The sequence below is a fragment of the Lutjanus erythropterus genome, chromosome 6 (genome assembly GCF_056507025.1).
Source record: "Lutjanus erythropterus isolate fLutEry1 chromosome 6, fLutEry1.hap2, whole genome shotgun sequence".
Classification (NCBI taxonomy): domain Eukaryota; kingdom Metazoa; phylum Chordata; class Actinopteri; order Lutjaniformes; family Lutjanidae; genus Lutjanus; species Lutjanus erythropterus.
The window spans coordinates 33,584,156-33,605,348 of NC_139322.1; the positions used below are offsets into that span (position 1 = coordinate 33,584,156).

Here is a 21,193-nt window from a genome sequence, read left to right on the forward strand (position 1 = left end):
GTATCTACTGGTGAGAAAATCTCAGTGCACACACACAGAGAAATATACACTGAGACAGACGAAAAAGTTCAGTTTTTCATGGAAAAAGTGACAGAGAGATAGAAAACTGGAACATGGAGAAAAAGAAAACAAGTGGGAGGGAAAGAGAGAATGCAAAGAGAGAAATGAGGTGTGTGTGTGTGAGAGAGAGAGGAAGAGAGAGAGGGAGATGAGATGAGGAGGCGGAGAGATGAGAGGCGAGGGAGGGAGTACTGTAGACAGGGAGGGTGGAGAAGAGAGGGATAAGCCACACTTGGATGAAGGATTCCAGCGGAGCAAGGAGGGACTTTCAAGTGTTTGGATCAACTGAACTACAGGTCCGTCTGTCTGTCTGCCTGTCTGTGGTCCTTCAGGCCAACCCTCAGACAATCTGGACAGAAAAGACACTCAAGAGATGGACAGATGGAACCAGGGGGAACACCAGGCCCGGGGCTGACACGCACCGTCATGACCTCTCCATCCGGCTCTTTAACCTGACCTGAACCTCCTGAAAACTTTCTGTCACAGGACACATGACAGATGAGTGACCAGTGGCACTGAAATCCAGCAGAAGTTGGAGGGAGTTCACTCGTACAGTTGGATACTACTGAGGGCGCTATGGATATATACAGATGTCTGAGCTTACTTTTCTTCACTCTTCCTCCACGAGGTATGTCATTTCCCTTCCTGTCAGTTACAGTTGCTCCACCTCTCATTTTCTTTAATCATATGAGGGACTGCATGAAAATTAGTCTGGGATCAAGAAGATGGGTGTTAGAAAAAGGGGGCGGGGTTTTGTATATTACATTTTCCTGATGGAAGTGTAGTCTATATTAATTGGGAGAGCAGAGGAAGGTGTTTCATCTTTACTCATAACAAATTAGAAAGTTTTTATTTACTTATTTGTTTGATGGTTTATTTAACAGACAGTGGGCATAACGAAAATAAGAGCTCAACCATTTATAGATTTTTTTGGCCGATGTCAATATGTAGGGAGAAAAAAAAATACTATATTGACATATCGGACGATGTTCTTTATACAGAATATAACATACAGACTGAAGAATATATGTATATACTCACATTTCTCATACATGGTTATCATACACTTGTGAAAAAAGATATGTAATGGAGGCTGGAAGTTTTACAGCTTCACAATAAACTTTATTGTTCACAATGATATCAGGGGAATGAAATTTCACTGTCATTTTCTAACAATTATAAATTACTAGAAATAAAAAAAAATCACAAATAGAACCTATATATGTTAAACTTGAATTAAGAATATATCTATAAAATATACATAAAATTCAGCATATAAAGCTTCTTCTTCTTCTTTTTTTTTTTTTTTTTAAAAGCAATTTGCATTATGTTCTGTAAAAAAAAGTCTTCAACTTCAAATATATATGCCAATACCGATACAATGTGATATAGCTGTGACAGGTAACTATCGGGCTGATAATATTGGTTGGCCAATATATCGGTTGGGCTCTAACATGAATAAACATTGCTGTAAATGTGCCAGAGTTAGCTAAGAGGCTATTTTTCATCTGTCAACCCTGGACAGATGTTGCAAAGTTGCCCTACAAAACAGAACATAAGATTGAAATCCTAAAGTTATTCAGATCATTTATAAGCAGCAGAGCAATAATTAAAAGAAACTAGAATATTAATGTTACCAGAAACATCACACGGAACAGCATTTTACTACATTGTTAGGTACATCAACTACAAGTTAAAGTCTGGGCTGTCCAGTGGCTGTAAGGAGTTTAACTGTTAGGATGTTTGTATTTTCTCTATTTTGTTTTGTTTGTCATTATGTTGAGATACTGGGGTTGGGAGGGTATTGCAGTTTTTTTTTTCTAAGGGAGGGGTTATGGGTCCAAAGAAATTATTTTAGAAACCAGTGGAGTTTCATACAGTCCCTAATGAAGTTCAAATCCCATAATGCATTAGAAAGGCAAGGATTTTTTGTTTTTCGAAGGATAACTTGACAAGATGAATAGTACAATCACTGACAAATAGGCAACCTTCGGGACTCAAAGAGCGGTGTTGTTTTCTATGGTTTTTATTGGATGAGGAGGTAGAAACTCCCTCGGTTGCTTAGTGACCCGATAACAAGCTTTATCTGCCTGGTTCAGGGGCAGCACTCACTTGTATAAAAAGTGATATTTGCTGCTTGTGCAGTATTGGCCAATGAGCGTACATTGATCAAATGAGGACAGAACTGGGTCTAATAGCAGAATGAAACGGTTTGGCTTCTGCTTTACCAAACTGAAAACATCAGCACACAAACATTACTATAAATTATATAATTGTACCAAATTAAAGTGTTTTTTTTCCAGATGATTCATATAATGCATCTTGTTTGATTTCAGTTGTCTGCATAAATAAATCATGAGAGCATTCTGGCAGACCAGCAGTGAAAAGCATTGAGGAGAATGTCATGATTTACAGGAGGAGAACTGGATGTTCTCACACAAAAACAGGAAAGTTGACTAATTATTTGACAGTTGACTGGAACGAAAACTTTCACCATGAAGAGTGAATTTTCTCTGTTCTAAGTGTGACTGGTAACATTGCAGCCTGTGCGGGTGCTATTCATAGCATCCTGTAAGACACACCATACAGAAGTAAACTCATCCAGCAGTTACCTACCTGCACACATCACAGCTCTGACCCACACATTGTCAAAGTCAGGACACCCTGCGAGCTCCCCTGTCTAAACCCATTAGCCCGCGGGGCTGCTTTAGAATCTACCGGAGCGTTCCTCTTTATTTAATATCAGCTGCGTTCAACAGATATCACTCTGAGCTGATGTGATCAAACAGCGGTACCTGTGTCTGTCTCTCTCGTCTGACGCCGTGGAGACGTTTCAAGGTTGTTGGCCGTCTGGACATGTCAAAAGGATTCAAAGAGGAAGAGAAGACGTGCAGAGAAAAAAAAGAAACTATATCCATTTAATAAGATATTGATCTGAAGCCTTTAAAAATTGAGGATGCCAGTTTTCAGGCACCTGAAGGACAGCCCATCAGCTTTGATTGAGTGAGTAGGAGGACCCGAGTGGAAGGCCGGCAGCATGACAACAACACCTGTGTCCCTGTTTTAAGCAGGGTTGGGTAGTAATAGGTCATATGTAACCAGGATTGCATAATGAGAGCACAAAAAAGTAACTATATCAACCCAGATTACATTAAAGAAAAATGCAATTAGATTATAGTTACGTTGTTAAGAATTACTTGATTACATGTTTGATTATTGTCTGGTTTTTAATGATTTATGAATAATGGAGTTCATTGCTTTTCTTTGACATCAAAAATGACTGTTTTGAGAAGGGGAGAGTTGTCCACTTGGCAGAGAATGGCGAGTGGAAAACTGCTTTACAACAAATTAAGTAAAAATTAAGGTCCATGGGTATTTTTCAAAAATAATGTGTTTGCATTTTGTGAAGCTAAAATCCTCACAGTTGTCTGCATGTATCTGTTCTTCACCAGTTAGCATAGTTTATATGTCATGCATGCTAGGTGTCGTCTGTAAGGAACATGGAAATGTGTGCGGGAAGCGACTCACTTGTTAAAAAAAACACGGTCGGTGCTTAATTACACAGGATCTCCCCGGCGAAGCATGAGCTGTGTGGCCAATAAGCTGCTCTGTGATCAGTAAGATGTCACTCAATGATATTCTACGTCAAATTAGGGTTGTATTTGATTTTTTTCAGCTTCTAACATTAATTTTGGCTAAATATGTAGATATAATCAATGTACTTGCCAACAAAGAATGACACAAATGCGCCAACTGGCACATCTGGTAATCATGTTTTATATATTACCTTTGCCACGAAATCAACATGAAAACAGTTGCTTGACTGAAACATTGTTGATTTGTCATGAATCTGTTTAATGCTGTTTTTAGCCGTGTTACAACCACTGAGACTCACATGCACTTCAACTGCAACATTGGGCAACATCCATTTTCGGTTTAATTCCTCATGACTTGCTTTCTCTATTGAAAAACTACAAGTAGTATACTATAGCAGATATATGTGGGTTGTTTGCCTGAAGACATTAAATATGTAGGTTAAAAGAAATATCTGCACAAAAGAGTGAAAAATGAAAATGTTGCAATTGTGGCGACTTTCCCCTAAGTGCTCTTCTTGAATTACAAAAGAAAAAATCCTCCATGAGGCCTTTGACTAAAAAACATTACGACATAGTGTTTTCGTAGAGGTTATTCAATTTGACTAACTGTAAATTCTGAATATGAAAAATGAATTTTATAAATTGAAAATGTTTTACAATGTTTAAGGAGCAAACTTTTTTTGTGGAAGTCAGATTTTTGTGGCTGCGTCTATTCTTCAATATTTTCAATGTTTGATTTATAAAGGAGAATTCTGTAATTTATTGACCGTAATGTCACATCAGAGATCGTGGAAACATGTTAAGTTGAAATACTGGCTCCACTTGACAAAAACGCTACATCCACACTGTCCTGTGTGTTCAAATTTCCATTCCATTGTATGTTTATAAGTCAAAAGACATCAGTGATAATCTTGTAGAAGGAGTAGATGACTGTTAAATTAAGCAAAATGTTAATGGAGTTAGACAGGCAGTGAAACAGACAGCCACTTAACTTATCATCCAGAGAGAGTTTTCGGAGCAGTGGGCTTTTGTTTTCAGGACAGCAGGCCTAACTTTACGTTGACAGACAACTGACAATTATAAACAGCTGATCAACTTACAGCGGAAGGCTCATCTACACTTGTTATTGTCAGTTTATGAGGTTGCACACATCCTGCACTCCTGCAGAGCTCCTGCAGCCTGCTTGTCTCTGATGTGTCCAGGGAAGAGGGGGAAGGGGAAACAACTTGCCTCAACTGATTTCAATTTGCTATTTGGACTCAATATTTATTTTTGTAAGCACAATGGCTAGATAATGGCTAGAATGTTCCTTTAAGTAATCCAAAAGTAATCAGATTAGGTTCAATTTTTGTAATCCAATGGATTACGTCATGATTTACAAAACAATAACATGTAATCTCTATTCAATAACTGGCTACATTTCAAAATAATCTGACCCTGGATTCAAGGATACAAGTTAGAAGAGCAGAACATCTTTGTCAAAAATTGATAGATAGATTATTAGTCCAGTCATAATGAGGAAACAAAAAATAACCCCCACCTCTCTCATAATTAATATTTTGTCTAATAAGCAATAAACAATACAAGAAAAGCATTGAAAAATGAAGAAGGGCCATGCATAATGAAAAATGAGTGAGGGAACAAAAACACCACCTATGATGTATTGCTGTGCCATTGAATTACCTGCACAGATGCACAATGTCCAGAATAGAAAGACGCCTAATTGAATATGAAAAAAGGACCGGAACACAAAAGGACATTGTACTGTGTGAGCCTCGGGACGGTTCCCGTCTCTTTAATTGTTCCCGGACCTCGTTAGGTCATCCTCCGTGCTATGTGAGCTGATTGTAAAGGGGGTGTGAGTGATTGAGTTGCTCCATTAGAGCGGCCGTGGCACAGAGGCACCGGGGCAGAGAGGCCGAGAGAGGGAGGGGTGGGGGGGCCAGAGAGGGATGAGACGTCTCGACAGATCGCTCCATCAGCACGTCTGTTCGGAGACACAACGGATGTCCTCAGATACAGATTCATCCTCCCTCTTTTTCCTTCTCTCATCTCCTGCCCAACTCCCCTCCCCCCTCTCTCCTCTCCCTGTTTGTCTCATCACTCAGATACAGTCTCATGTAACCATACGCCACCTGTGTAATGGAGGTCACCCTCATTTTAGATTACAGGCTGTATCTACAACACTGGATTATTTACAGTGGCACAGCCACATCAGATAAATCCATTATAGATGAATCTATTGTCTGCAGTAGAATAAATACTAAATATTAATATCATGCATTTGAAATCATGGTGTCTATTTCATACAAAAACATGCAATAAGAAAAACAATTCAAACTGGTTATTTAAAGCTACTACAAGGAACCTTCATATTGTGTTGATTTTGGAGACCCCTGTGGACAAAAGCATTAGTGTTTCCACAGTAATAACCACAAAATATAATATCATAAACAAAATTAATTTAAGTAAAACCCTCATCCTGCTTCTTTTCAACAGGCTAATGTACTACTCTCTTGTAAACGGAGGCTTTTTTCATCTAATTTCAAAGAGAATCCAATCCAGTGGCAGGCATAAAGAATAACTTTATAGAAACAGCCAAGCTTCTCGCTGATGGTCTTGTCAACTTATATAATTCATATAGAAGCATGAGTAATAAACTTAGACTGTTTCATATGCAGTTAAAAACTCCTTGCAGTAGCTTTAAGCAATATTACACTGGAGGGTGTGTTTTGCCATCAATATTAGCACAACAGTGATGCAGTCCATAAGGATCACTAAAGTAGAGGTGGGCAATATGGCCCTAAAATAATATCATATTCCATAAAGATATTCTTGATGATATGACAAAAATATTTTTGGTGTCAAACTTACAATCGCTGTTGAGCTCTCCTTGTGGGATTTTTTGCTTCTGTTTGGGCTGGTGAAATTAGTTTGTTGGATTGATGTTCTGTTTTGTTTTGTCTTCTTGCTCTTCTTACATATTACCATGAACGGATTTAGTCATTTTGGGGCCTAAGGCAAACACAGGCATGGGATCCCTTCACATATCTCATTCTCCCCCATTTTTAATCGTTAAATAAATAATAAGAAATAAATTTAAGTTTTATTCAAGGTGGTGTATAGAGGATGAATTGAGGAGTCAGGCTTAGGAAAGAAGCTAATCTGTAGTCTGGTAGTCTTGCCTAGCCAGACCTCTCTCCACAGTGCTGAACAAAGGTCTGGATCCAAATGTACACATTCTGCTATAGGGGAAAAAACTTCCTGCATTGTTTGCATTTCTTTAAACCAATGACAAATGTCTTGGGGAGCAATAAGCCCAGGATGCAGCAATGGTGCTGCTGCAAAATAGTGTCAAGAGAGAACCTGTTTTGGGGGAACAACGGTGCGCTGTGAGGTGAGATCTGGCTCTGGCAGAGATTTTTTTGTTGTTTCCCAGAAACTTTGAAAATGTAGATGTAGCGGCTGTGATGCCACTTGGAACAAGTGACCAATGGCAGGACTTACACCAGCAGTGTGCATCTGGTGAGTCAGACTAGTAGTCTGATGGTAGGGAAGCAGATACTTCTGTATCTCTTGCCAGAGGGTTGCAGAGTGATCAGGCTGTTTTCAGGAGACTCTGAGACACTAATATATTAAGCACACTGATGCCATTAAAAACTTACAAACAAAAAAAAACTTTCTTAACCATAAGTTTATAAGGCATTTTATGGGGACACATGGTAGCTTGGGGCCTAAGCAACTGTTGACCTTTGCATAATGGTACTACTGGTGGTAATGGTATTACTGTGGCTTGTTGTACATCTTATCTTTTGGAACCAAACCACTTCCACAATATTGAAGTCGTTCCCCCTGTTCTGGGAATCCATGAACATTAGTTTCACTTTCGGCCATGCTTGATGTTGCTAAGTGTAATGGTATGACATCATTATGTCACTGATACGATATGGCACACCCCCTACACTGCAGTACTAATAATGATGGTAAAGCCCCTCATATCTCACTAATAACTGGAGAATAATCAGTCATATCAGTAGACTCCTATGTAATGAAATCATGTTTACTACCTCAACAACTAGGCCGACCCTTACAGTATGTTCACATTACCGGCAACAGAGTCACAAATGGCCAAACGTGGGTGGCTACATTATTGCCGAGTTGCCAGTGAAGTGCTGCTTAGCGATCATTGGTGTCAATGAGTGCTTGTGTGTAGAGTCACCTAACATGGTTAGCTTCCAGTTTTATTTCACCCTACCCTTTTTTCTTACTGTGACATCAACAAAAAAAATGCACCTTGACAATCCAACGCTAATTGATGTCAACGAGCACTAAGCAGCACTTCACTGGCAACTCGGCTACAACATAACTGGCCACATTTAACCATTTTGCAGCAGTGTGACCGGTAATGTGAACATACGGTCAGTAAAGACATAGCAACAGAGACAATCTCTAGCCCAGATTGCCAAAACTGAATAAATACCACACATACAATCACTTAATAACTTTATCGGCTGAAAAAAAAATCCATGGACAGATTTAGCCACTATGTTCACAAACTTCACATATATTTATAAGCTTGTTGCATCATATCAGACTCGCTGGCACAGCTGATGGAGAATGCTGATCTGATCTGTGTGATCATAAACATTTCCAATACATACACAACACTGTAAAGTCCAAAAGCCAAAATATATTGAAGAAAGATTTCACATTTTTTTTATCTCATGAAATATTCTGCTTTAGTCTTTCAAAAACAAACATTACAGCGGCGGTGTAGCAGCAGTCTAACCCACTGATTCCACGAGGCACGGCACCTGAACACCACAGTTCTGATCTGTCCTCCATACGGCTGCATGCCGCACCAGCAGTGAATAAGTTATATTCATCAAATAAAGTCGATAGAATTGTTCTATAAATGTTACTTGCAGTAAACAGCTGCAGCTGAGGTCGTAGTCTATATGGGCCTTTGGTGGTTTGTGATTTATTTTCATGAATAAAAATGTTTCAACAACATCCCCCCTCTGGGCGTAGCAATATTTTTAGCGATGACCATGGTGTGCTGTAACACTGATTTGAGCATGTTCTGAATATCTTGTTGACCAGTCAGACTGCTTGGTTGGAACTACATGTTGTAAAAGAATATAGAAGACACAAGCAAAGTCTGCACACTACATGTGCATGTGTAGTCTTAGGCAAAGATCTAGATGTACTGATTTAAAGTCATGAAAAGATGTTCAATGACACTTAAAGGCTACAAAAGGCCACGTCATTAATCTAAGCTTTCCCCATGTGTCTGATCTCATCTTCTCTCCCCTCAGTTTTTTCCCAAGTTGGACCTCGTGCCCACGCTGAAGAGAGGCTGCTCCAGGATCTGTTCGTACATTACAATAAGCTCTCCCGGCCTGTGGAAAACACTACAGACACTGTTCTAGTCCACTTTGGACTGTCTATTGCCCAGCTTATTGATGTGGTGAGTAAAACCTCACAGCTGTAATTTCAACATTTGAGACAAACAAGATATCTTAAGTCCAACAGAAACTTTTTTTTTTTAATCTATCACTTCTCCAGTTTTTCTGAAACCCAAACGGAGAAATTTATATTTAATATTTATGGTTTCATAATGGCACCCTCTATTTTTGCATTAATCTGTCAGAGTAATGTTAGTTCTCAATCTACTTAGATGTTGTTTCCATATGGTCAGCCGAATTGCTTCATGTTAAAGGGGGGCATTATGCTAATTTCCAACTTTACATTTTTCTGGGACTCCACTTAGCTTTATATGATTAGCAGTTCAAAAACTTTCTAATTTATCTTATACCGACCCTTTATGCATCCCCTCAAATCACTCTCTGTCTGAAACAAGACATTTTAGCTCCTGTATCTTTGAGACCCCTCTACCTAAAAGCCCACTTTCTTCTAATTGGTCAACTTCTGGAAGCCTGCCGAGGGGCAGCACCATAGATGCATTAAGGAGAACTGGATACAGCCTGGTTGGTGGGTCTCCATTCATTTCTATGAGAGCTGCTCATTGGTGCATGAAGCCAACTTCCATGCCAGAGCTTCCAGACTGGAACTTAGTGTTGCACATTGTACATCCCATAGAGCATTAGAGCACTAGAGACTTCTTTTGGCTGAGCGCATAACTTCTGGTTTAGCCTCCACTAACCTGAATGGGATAAAATGATTTAATCATGCGCCTCATAATTTTCTAAATGTTTCTGGATCAGATGGTTTGAATTCTTGTTGGGGAATTGTGAGGCTCAAAAATATATATCTGCTGTATAATAGACACTTCTTTCACAATGTAAGCCCAAGGAGGGAAAGTCTTTTTGGGCTGTAGAGCGTAATGTGACATAATTACACAATTTGGCTGCTATGTCAAGTTGACTTCAAAGCCCGGTGCACTTCCTGGGGCAGCATCCAGTGCTTGTGGCAATATTTTTTTTCCCTGGATGGTGATGACATTGCCCTATTCTGCCTCCAGATGGCTTAACCTCATGCAGGGAGAGTCGGCTAATTGGACCACAACTGTCCTAGCTAACTGCCGGATAAGTTACAGTTAGCAGCATTTAGCGGTAACAAGTAAAGCTATCTGTCATCAATGAACCAGGAGTTAAGGACCACAGGAATTATGTAAATTTAGCCACATTTAATATGAATATCCAACATTGTAACATTATATTTCAATCAGACAGCTCAGGTTCAATGTTTATTATAGCAGCAGAACATAATTTGGCATTTAGATTTCAACCTCATCACTCCTTGCAGAATATGTTCACATAGAGATATTGAGGAGCGATGAGCCCATAAGTTAAATCCCCCATCGGACCAAAGTAGGAGGGTGTGTTTGGTATACTACTATATAGAATATGGCATGTCACATGTGTATAGCAGTGCAGCTCAAGCTGACTGCCTGAAGTAGCTTGGAGGCATCGCTGCATATATAACAGAAAATAAGGGATAGCAAAATTAAGCCATATTGCCATAAACAGTCAAGTACAGTTCATAACAGCCAGATAGCAGCCTGCTACAGCCAGAAACCATTGAGATGAGGCTTCTTTAAAAAATCTCTTTCTCATCTAACTTACAAACATGAACACGTGTCAAGCCGGCATTTTAGCTTAATGAACGAATGACAAAATCATTCACTACTGAAGAGTGCACTGCTAATGTCAGCTTGCAGGCTTGATAGCTAATAAGCCAGTCAGCTGCGGCACATTAAACTTCACCACAAATTTCACTTCAGTCATTTTAGATGCTGGTGTGCTCCTCTAAAAGTTGTTTTGAATGCTATGTTATGTTGATGTTGGTGCAATGCAGTTGTGTAGATGATACAGTTTCAGTTGTTCTCCTTGAATCTTATGTATTATATTCATTATGATCATATCGGTAGCGACCAGCTCAAAGCTACACTAGGCAAGGAGATAAATTTAGATATACAGATCACTTATCAGCGGAAATTAAACCACAACAGAAGAGATTGAATTATTTTCCCAAATTAAATTCAGTTGTCAAGTATGCTAACACTGGCAATAAATATTCAAAACTGTCTCCCAAACAACCCCGACACAGCTGCTCTCAACAAAATAACATCTTTATCTCTCATGTCCCCATGGCATCTTTGCATTACAGACCCAGTGGAGCTTTAAACACACGTGCGTTTGACACAAATTATGTTGTAGGGTTTCTGTTGACTGAGGTAAAAAAAAAAAAACATTTTATAACACCTCTAAGTGCCATGTGGAGGCATGCAAAAGTTGGCTGGTGCAGCTTCATGATCGAATACGTGCAGCCTGCATTGCTGCAGGGATGATTCACCAAGTTTTTGACACACAATTAGGTGACAGTTCTTGCTCCACATGCCTGGTAGTGAGAGTCAACTCTGGGTGAAGTTGTCTTCTCCTACAGAGTGTTTTCACTCACTGATTTGTCTTAGATGTTGCTAAGAAAGAGTTGGAGAAAGCAGTGTGCCAGCAGTGGCAGCAAAGCAACAAATACAGCACAGAGAGGGTGTTTTTTTTTTTTTTTTTTTTTTTTGCATGAAGCACCGCCTAATATTTTTTTCCTGGTGTATTACACAACTAATCTGTCTTCAGAAATAGAGGCTATGTGTGTTGATTTGTTCCATAACAAACTGATTTATGAGTGCATGTTTCAGCTTTGAAAATAAATGACCAGAAAATGAGATATTCAGAGAAATTCTACATTGTACCTACGTCAAATATTTCAAAGAAGATGAATGTCACAATATTTTTTCTTTTTGTCTCTCTGTTTACATGAAATAAGGATGAAAAGAACCAGATGATGACCACAAACGTCTGGGTCAAGCAAGTATGTGATGACAAGAGACAAAACATATATTGCTCAAGGTACAGGCTAATACAAAGCCAGAGGATGTGAATATGATTAATGTTCTTCTCCAGGAATGGAACGATTACAAACTCCGCTGGAACCCAGAAGAATACGAAAATGTCACCTCCATTCGTATTCCCTCAGAGATCATCTGGAGGCCCGACATCGTCCTCTACAACAAGTGAGGAGCTCTATCAATAGTTTGTATCTTTTCATACGACGACATTGAGATCCAGATCCAGGGATCTTAAATCTCAAATGATAAACATACAGCAACTAATGTTCAGATTTTGATGATTTAATTCCAACAGATGGTATGACTGGAGGGAAAACATGAAGATCCAGTTGTTGTTGTTGTTGCCAGACATCTTGTCCTGTGCCAATGTCATAAAGTAATTTAGCTAAAATAGATGTGAACAAGGTCAGCCTTAATGGATGTGGTTAGAAACGACGCTCGATGCATTCTATGATGCAATACATTAGGCGAAGAATTAGACGATGAAATGTCTTTGGATGTTTTTTTAAAGAGTCTCAGATAAAATGCATCTGTGAGTGTGTGACTGCCTCAGGTTGACCTGTATTTATTTGAGTCTACACAAGGGAAACTCTCTATATGAAAAACTGGATCGAAAACAGGCATGCAATTTGGAAAGTACAGCTGCTAAATTTACATCATTATATACATTTTTTGTGCTTTCTCATTAAGAAATATCTCAGGCTAATAAGGCCGGGCATGGCATGGCAACTTTTCTTTGTAAAGCATATTGTAGTACAAAGCCCTTTACAAGAGATGCTGTCTAAAACAACAAAAACTAAACTATTGTAACCCATTCTCCTCCCAGGTCACCAGACATACAAACATTTATTATTTCTTTATCAAGCCGCTCTGCATCTCATACTGACGTACAAGGTATCCTGTATGAAATGCTGCCTTAAAGCCTTTTTGAACATGTGGTCGACATTGTGAAACGATCACAGTTTTGTTAGGTTTAGGAAATTCATGGGTAGGCAAACGCACACCAGAGTCTATTTCTTTTTCTTAGGAATCTGATCATGATTTGGGATAAAATATGCTGCACTGCATTGTGTTGCTTTGTGTTGTGTTGCATTGTGTGGAGTGCACAAGTGTCCTAAGTGATTTAAGTCACCTGACATGTAAAGTTATGTAACTTAAAACTTTTAAAAACTTGATAGGTTTACAGTGAAGTTAGATGAAAGCCTGGTGTGTCTCATACAGAAGTGTCTTTGTGCATTTAAATAAGGTGCTGTGGAGTATGACAAAACATTTTTATTTAACTACCTGGGAATGAGAACGGACTGACTACAGTTACTGTACTCTACTTGCTCAGCTTTCTTAGTCTTTGGAAAGAGATGAGCATAATTCTGGACAAACTGTAGACGCCAAATTCTACCAGACATGTAGACAAGATATTTGGACACGCATTCTCTAACTATTGCTTTACTTTGATATCATCTTGGTGTAGCTTTCAAATTTAGGTCTGAATCTATGACTACACCAAAATATATGAATTAGGTTAACTCTATTGTAATACTGAATCAGACTAGACAGCAACATGCATTAGCAGATGCTAAGAACAGATACAGACAAGAGAATGAAGACAACGTAGAGAATCCAGCTTGGCGTGACTGACAGCTAATCTCTGTATGTACTGAAGCTAATTGCATTGAGTTGGGCAGATGACTGGGTCAGACATGAGAGGATTACAACAAAGATTAATCAGATTATAGAAGCAGGAGATGCAAGAGGACAGCTGTCACCATAGACAGTTTCCAGTGACAGAGTTTAGAGCAACAACTTTTACTTTTTTACTTTCATTTTAATTACATTTATTCATAGGAAACTGTGGTGCATCAAATATTTTCTTTGCTCGGTGATAGATGTAAATGTGAGTGTTATCAGTATATTAACAAATATTACGTCTCTGTGAAACTTGAATTAATACAACCATGTAGAGGTGATGTACAATATTTGAATTATAATAAACAATTTGTATATTTTAGATTTCAGTGATGTAAAAGACTGTATTTTGCATGCTTTGCCCTTGTCACACTATATAAAAAAGTTCTTTGGTCTGTCAGGTTAAGCCTGTAGTTTCTGGAAGTCACTGGTTTTGATTTGAAGTACTACATTTATGAAATTTAGCTATTGAGTGTAAAAGTTTATTCTTGACCTTTGAAACAGTATTCATAAATAGAGAAACTTAGATCATTGTACCACCTGCTATGTCCAACTTTAGTTAAAATACTTGTCATCTAAAAATGTTGTTTGAGGAGCCCAGCTAAAATTTATGTTTTGGTGGCCTGGTAGCTCAGTTGGTAGAGTGTTTACTCCATATATTTTGCTGCATGTCATTCTCCCACTTTCTCCCTGTTCCCTTTTTCTGTCATATCTTCAGTTTTCCTGTACAATTAAAGTAATAAAAAATTAAGCCTTAAAATTACATTTTTGATTAAAGCAAAGATGTAAAATAAATATTAAAAAAAAGCTCCCACTTTTCTTCCCTCTTACATCCTGTTCTTTATGTGCAGTGCTGATGGCGACTTTGCAGTGACTCACCTCACAAAGGCACATCTGTTCCATGATGGTCGGATAAAGTGGATGCCACCAGCCATTTATAAGTCTTCATGTAGTATAGATGTCACCTTTTTCCCATTTGATCAGCAAAGCTGCAAGATGAAGTTTGGCTCATGGACCTATGACCGCGCCAAGATCGATCTCATCAGCATGGCCAGCGATGTGGACCAGATGGATTACTGGGAGAGTGGCGAGTGGGTCATTGTCAATGCAGTGGGCAAGTACAACACCAAAAAGTACGAGTGCTGCACAGAGATCTACGCAGACATCACATACTACTTCATCATCCGGAGGCTTCCGTTGTTCTACACCATTAACCTCATCATCCCCTGTCTTCTTATCTCCTGTTTGACTGTGCTGGTGTTTTATTTGCCATCGCAATGTGGAGAGAAGATCACCTTGTGCATCTCAGTGCTGCTGTCGCTAACAGTGTTCCTGCTGCTGATCACAGAGATTATACCGTCCACATCACTGGTGATTCCACTGATTGGTGAATATCTGCTCTTCACCATGGTCTTTGTCACGCTCTCCATCATAATTACTGTCTTTGTGTTAAACGTACATCACCGGTCACCACAAACCCATGGCATGCCTCACTGGGTAAGGAGAGTATTCTTGGACATGGTGCCCCGAGTCCTCTTCATGAAGCGTCCCCCAGGCACAGCCAAGCAGCACTGCAAGAAGCTTATTGAGATGATGCACCGTCCTCCGACCATATCTGCAACAGGCAATTCGCAGGCCTTTTGGGCAGGGTTAGAAACAGGATTGAGACAAATGGGCCAGATTGAGAACACACACCCAAAGACTCCATCTGACAGTCCAAGCATCCTTGTCTGCTCACCTTCTCCACCTTCCTCCCCTCTTGAAGACTGCAACGAGGAAGATCACTCTCTGAAGGCCAGCATTTTCTGCCAGTCCACATCCGGTCAGTATTCAGTTCTCTCAGAGAAACTTTCCCTACGTGGACACAACTCCGCTGCTTTGTCGTCTTCCCAATTGTCCTTACCCCCGACTTTGCCGCTGGGCCCAATTCGTAGGCTGTCCAGGGAAGAACCCAACACACTGGCCCCAAATGGTCGCTCCCTCAGCGTAGAGCAAATGTTCGATCAACAGAAGGAGCTTCCTCAGAGACCTGGGCATCGGTGTCGTTCCCGCAGCTTCCAGTACTGCTGTCTGCACGATGAAGGATCTGGGGTCATCGGACTCACAGGGCCGGTGAAGGAACAAGCCCCTAAAGATCACCTACCAGAAACCCTCACAGCAGAGTCCACTAAAGACGCAAGTACTCAACAGGACACAGCCATGGTTCAAACTATTTCCCCAGCTATGCAACGGGCCATCGAGGGAGTTCAGTACATTGCTGATCATCTCAGGGCAGAAGATGCAGATTTTTCAGTGAGTCTACAAATATTATCTTTATTTTAGTAATCAGTAAGTCCTGATGATGACATAACAGTTTCTAAATGTTTATGTGGTTCTCAAGCTTGATAAAAGTCTCACAGAGGTCCTTACAAACTAATGTGGTTTAAATTAGTTTGTCAGATTCCATTTGTTATTTCTGGATAGAAAGTATAATCCCAATATTAGCACATTCAGTATGGCTGTTATCTTTTATCAGAGATTCTCACAAGTCATTTTTGCAAGTTCAAATCAAGTCTTAACTCTTTGGGCACAAATCCCAATCAAGTCTTAAGTCTCTGGAGATAAAACCTACTTCTGTGTACACTGTTGGCACAAGGGAGAGTGCACAACTGAATCTGTCCATATCAGTCACTCTGACAGATCACTCAAACAGGAAACATCCCACAGATAAAAGTGCATGACAGTTAACTTCTCTTAGCTACAAAGCTAGTAGTAAGCGAATGTTCGGTAGCAGATGCTGAGCTAAACGCTAATGTTAACTTTTGCATTGCAAAGGGAGTCACTGAGTCCCTGCAGATGTTGCATTAAGCAATTCTGTTGTTTGGGCTTTGTCAGAAGTTATTACAGCCAAAGTTTATGACAAATGGTAAAGCATACATGTTGTTGTTGGGAATGATATTCAGCTCAATATTGGACACAATCTCGAGTCAAGACTCAAGTCTTTCAAGAATGAGTTTCAAGTCAAGTCTCAGGTTACTATGTGTGCGACTTAATTGTGACTCATGTCCAAGTTACTGATTCGAGTCCTTATCTCTGCTTTTTATTTGAAATATGAGCCACTTTTTGAATGTTGGAAAGAAATTAAATTCGATCTATAAGCATCTGTCATCAATTTCAAAATTCTTAATATATAAGCACAAAAGAAGAAGCTCAGAAGTAATTTTTTTGCCAGTCCAAGTCAAAGTCGTCGAGCTCAAATACAAGTCACGTCTCAAGTCTCTAATGGTTGTAATGGGTATTTTTTTCTTCTGCTGTATGCCGTCATGCACCAGACCCATAAGTTTACACATGATAATAAAAGGAGGGAAAGACTCTGAGCTCATCATTTCCTTAACCTTAATGTGCCAAACAAATAAAATGAAGACTGTTCCCGAGTCCCAAGTATTGAGTCCAAGTAAGTTCTGAAGACATAAATCCAAGTCAAGTGTAGTTAAACTTAAGTACGATTCAAGTCACCATCTCTGATGTTTAATCCAACAGGGGCATTCCTACATTGCATGGTCCATTGTTTGCTCAATGGTTGTAAGATTTTTTTTAGATAATAAGAGTTTCATAGAGCAGGTGACCATCAGACAAGTGACAGTTAACTGACTTTTCCTCATGTTGCCTGGTCATGTGTTATGGTCTTTGCCTTTGACTGTATTGAAAAGTTGCATGACTCTTCTTTATTGTTTGAAATATATCAGTGAAAATGTATTTTAATTTGGAAACTGCTAAGCAGCAAACAGCTTTTATAGCAGTATGCAGTAGAAATTCAGTGTTAATTTCTGAGTGGCTTGTAAAAAAAAAAAAAAAAAAGGATGTTTTTGTGCAATGGGAGGCGAAGTTCAAAAACAATTACAATTATTATGAAAATCAGTGGTGGGAGTTATTGCTTTCATTGACACTAGTCATTGTCAGTACTACAATGCACTTTCTATCTCCAGCCAGAAAAGGCCTGTCTTTGAAACAATGGGACCTCAGTAATTTGACCTTGAATTTTTCATAAGAGAGACAAGCAAGGATTGACTGACATTTAGGAGATAGCTGCCTCATAATGAAAAAATCAGCCATTCGAGAGAAATCAATCAAGGGTGAAAACTGACAGCTGGTAAAAAGAAAGGTGGTGTGGTGTGAAATTTAAAAATGTCCCTCTCTGCTGTGTCTCCTCTCTGCTAGGTAAAGGAGGACTGGAAGTATGTGGCCATGGTCATTGACAGGATATTCCTCTGGATGTTTGTGCTGGTGTGTATACTGGGATCTGTCGGACTCTTCCTTCCTCCTTGGTTGGCTGGAATGATCTAGAAACTCATCAGTGAAGCAAAGGGAGCCCTCGAACACTGACAGGACTGACAGGACATGCTGTCTTATATTGTAAAAAAAAAAAAAAAGAAAAGAAAGAAAAGGAGAGGTTTATCGTTTATCGTTTTATTTTCTATTTTTCAAAGAACTACAATTCATTTCTTGCTCCTGCCCCAGGTAATCAAGAGGTCACTCCCGGAGAAACGAGATTAAATATCTATCATTGATTCCAGCAGGAATATAAATTCTTTATGAGGGCAAAAGGCCAACAGCAAAAATATCCTTCCGCACCACTCCATTTTGACATTGACATTGAGCAGTATAGCTCAACCTGTCACCTTCATAAAAAACAGAGAAGAGACTTTGACCCATTTTCAACTGAAGAAAACATCACAGGACAAAAGTAAGATATTTATAAGACCCTTGAAAGGTTTGGCTCAAATCTTGATTTTAACATTTCTACTCAATGTCAATGTTATTTGACATTAGCACAGTTGACAGTGCAGTACTCTCACCAAATATTCATAAAATATTCATGTTTCTGTGCAACATGATTTGACAGAATTCAGTTCTGGGAAGGAGTTGTGTGTGTTTAGGTGTTTTTGCAATGGCCACTGCTTAGGTAAGCACACATGCAGTACAGCTCTGTGACTTTCTAATCCCAGCAGATAAATAAACATATTTATTCAATATTTCTTTCAGCTACTCTCTTTGTTGCTTCCACGGAGTTTTGGTGTTAACATTGAGGAATTTAAAGGGATAGTTCTTATTATTATTAATAGTGGGTTTGTATGAGTTATTCATCCATAGTCAGCGTATTAATTACATCAGATGGTCAACATGCCCCCAGTTGAATTGCATGAACTGCTGTAGACAGGGTCAGCAACAACAGGTATTTTAGCCACTTAAAAAAAGGTCCACCCCAAAAAAATCATTATCAGTTTAAGTGGACACTATATTTAGAATATTTTCAACACTTTACTTTCCTGTCAGACAGCATTTTCCAGCAGAAAACTGCCCTTAGACAAGCCAAATATTGTTGTTTCCTAAACCAACCAAACTCCATATGCAAAATCAGCCATTTTACCTTGCAGAGCATGGGAGTTGCAGGTCAACTGCAGCCTCGATCTGTTAGCTAGTTTGCGTTATTGTGTGACTTTGGTCTGTTAAAAGTATAGTTTGGATTCACCAAAGTCACTCAGTAACACAAACAAACTAACAGATTGAGGCAGCGGTAGACCAGCAACTACTGTGCTAGGCGAGGTAAAATGACTGATTTCACCTATGGAGTTTGGTTACTTTGAAGAGAGCGACATTTGTTGGCTCATGTAACAGTGGTTTCTCATCCGGAAAGGCAGCCTGATGGCAAAGTAAAGCGGTGAAAATATTCTAAATATAAAATACTGATTAGACCTTTTTAAAGTGGGTAAAGTACATTTTCTTGCTGAGCCTGTTCACAGCTGGATGTTGCTTATTTTCTCTGCTGGTACTCCAAACTGGAGGCGTGTTGACTGGCATTTACTGCATTTATATACTGACTATGGATAAGTACCTCATACAACTGCACTTCAAATAATCCAAACTATACCTTTAAAGTCCAAAAGCCTAAAAAGGCAAGGGAAGATTTAACTTTTTCTATTGCTTGATCAATTAGTAGACTAGAATTAGAATGATTGGCCTCTTTTTTTTTCTTTCTTTTTTTTTGTCAAGCATGATTTTCTAGCCCATAATCATTCATTTTAGGCACTTATATTTATAGTTAAAGGTGAATATCAATAAAAAAACTGCCACATTCATTTTGCAGAAATTTGTGTTATTAACTTAGATAAAGAAAACCAGCCTTTAGCCGACGCTGCATTTCACACTGTGTGCAGTACAATTAGATCTGACAGGAAATGTAATGGCTTTTATGGTGCAAAACAAAAAAAACAAGACAGCTGTTCTAGATGCACAGAATGAGTTGAAGGTTTCTGGCAGCGATAGATAGTGGAAGGAGTGAAAGGCTGATAATGAAGTGACTTCAGACTGTTTATCCTCTTCAGTAAAACAAAAGAGGAACGCATCTAGAGAGATGTCAGTGAAGAAAAGCAACAGTCACAAAGGTATCTCTAATTTTTACATTACAAATGTAGCATACTATTATTAAGTGTTAACATTATTCATTAGATTGAGGACTTTAAGAGCCACATTATTTTGTTAACAATATCACATTCTATCTTTGATACCAACTTTTGTTGCTTTTCTTAATTGATCTTTTAAATATCTGCAACAGCTAAAAATGAACAGTTTAAACTCACTCATTAGTGTTGTACAAATCTGTTACAACTGCTGAGAGAAGGTTAACTGTACAACAACATATTAAAACAACTTGACAGAGGACAGGAAGCTCTATATCATGTGGAATCATGCAGCATATGTAAAGACGTTTTCCTCTGTCATTTTAGCTGAACTGACATACTTTTGTTAGCCATGCCAGGGGCGTGGATCGAGTCACAGGAATTTTGGTTTGTCATGTGGTCAGTCAGTCCGGCCCTTTTGGTCCAGACTAAAAATGGAATGGATTGCCAATAAATTTAGACTTTTCCTCTTCCACCATGATCAGATTTTACGTTTTGGTTTTGAGTGACACGTCTTGATTACTATTGGATTGATTGTCATGAAATTTGATACCGACATTCCCCTTGGGATGAATTGTAACAGCTTTGGTGATTTGTTAAAATCTGTATCATAAAAGGACAGGGAACGCTTTTTTAGAGTTAGGCAAAGATCATAGTTTGGGTTGAAATGATGACTCTCACAAAATCTTTCACAGGTCTGGGGTTCCCCTCTAGACACAACCAAATGGAGTTCTCAAAGTTATTTTGGATCTGCAGCAGCAGGGTGCAACATCATGGCTCATGGTTACCTCCATTCCTACCAACCTGTACAGAGTAAGGTGCTGCTATGTGCTATCCACCTACTATAATCTCATCACGCAGCTAAACAGAGTGGGTTGCAGATTAAAATAGAGGAAACGGCGAGCAACATGACACGATTAATGCAGCAAGTTTATCTGACTGGTATTGTAAACTCTCTGTGATGTCCCAGATCAGATAATCAAGCTTTGAAGCTGATATTGCTCCAGTATCTTTTCTCTTCATTGATCTGTCTGTCTGTCTGTTGGTGA

At 39.1% G+C, this 21,193-nt stretch overlaps 1 protein-coding gene across 1 annotated transcript; it reads left to right on the plus strand.

Moving 5' to 3' along the window:
- Positions 1-299: 299 nt before the first annotated feature.
- LOC146325614 (neuronal acetylcholine receptor subunit alpha-4-like) lies at positions 300-19,115 on the plus strand. The gene is made up of 6 exons (XM_084721746.1): positions 300-688; positions 8,975-9,126; positions 11,943-11,987; positions 12,080-12,189; positions 14,559-15,999; positions 17,905-19,115. Exons 1-6 carry the CDS (start codon positions 637-639, stop codon positions 18,028-18,030), a joined length of 1,926 nt encoding a protein of 641 aa, XP_084577872.1. The 5' UTR covers positions 300-636; the 3' UTR covers positions 18,031-19,115.
- The last annotated feature ends 2,078 nt before the right edge of the window (positions 19,116-21,193 follow it).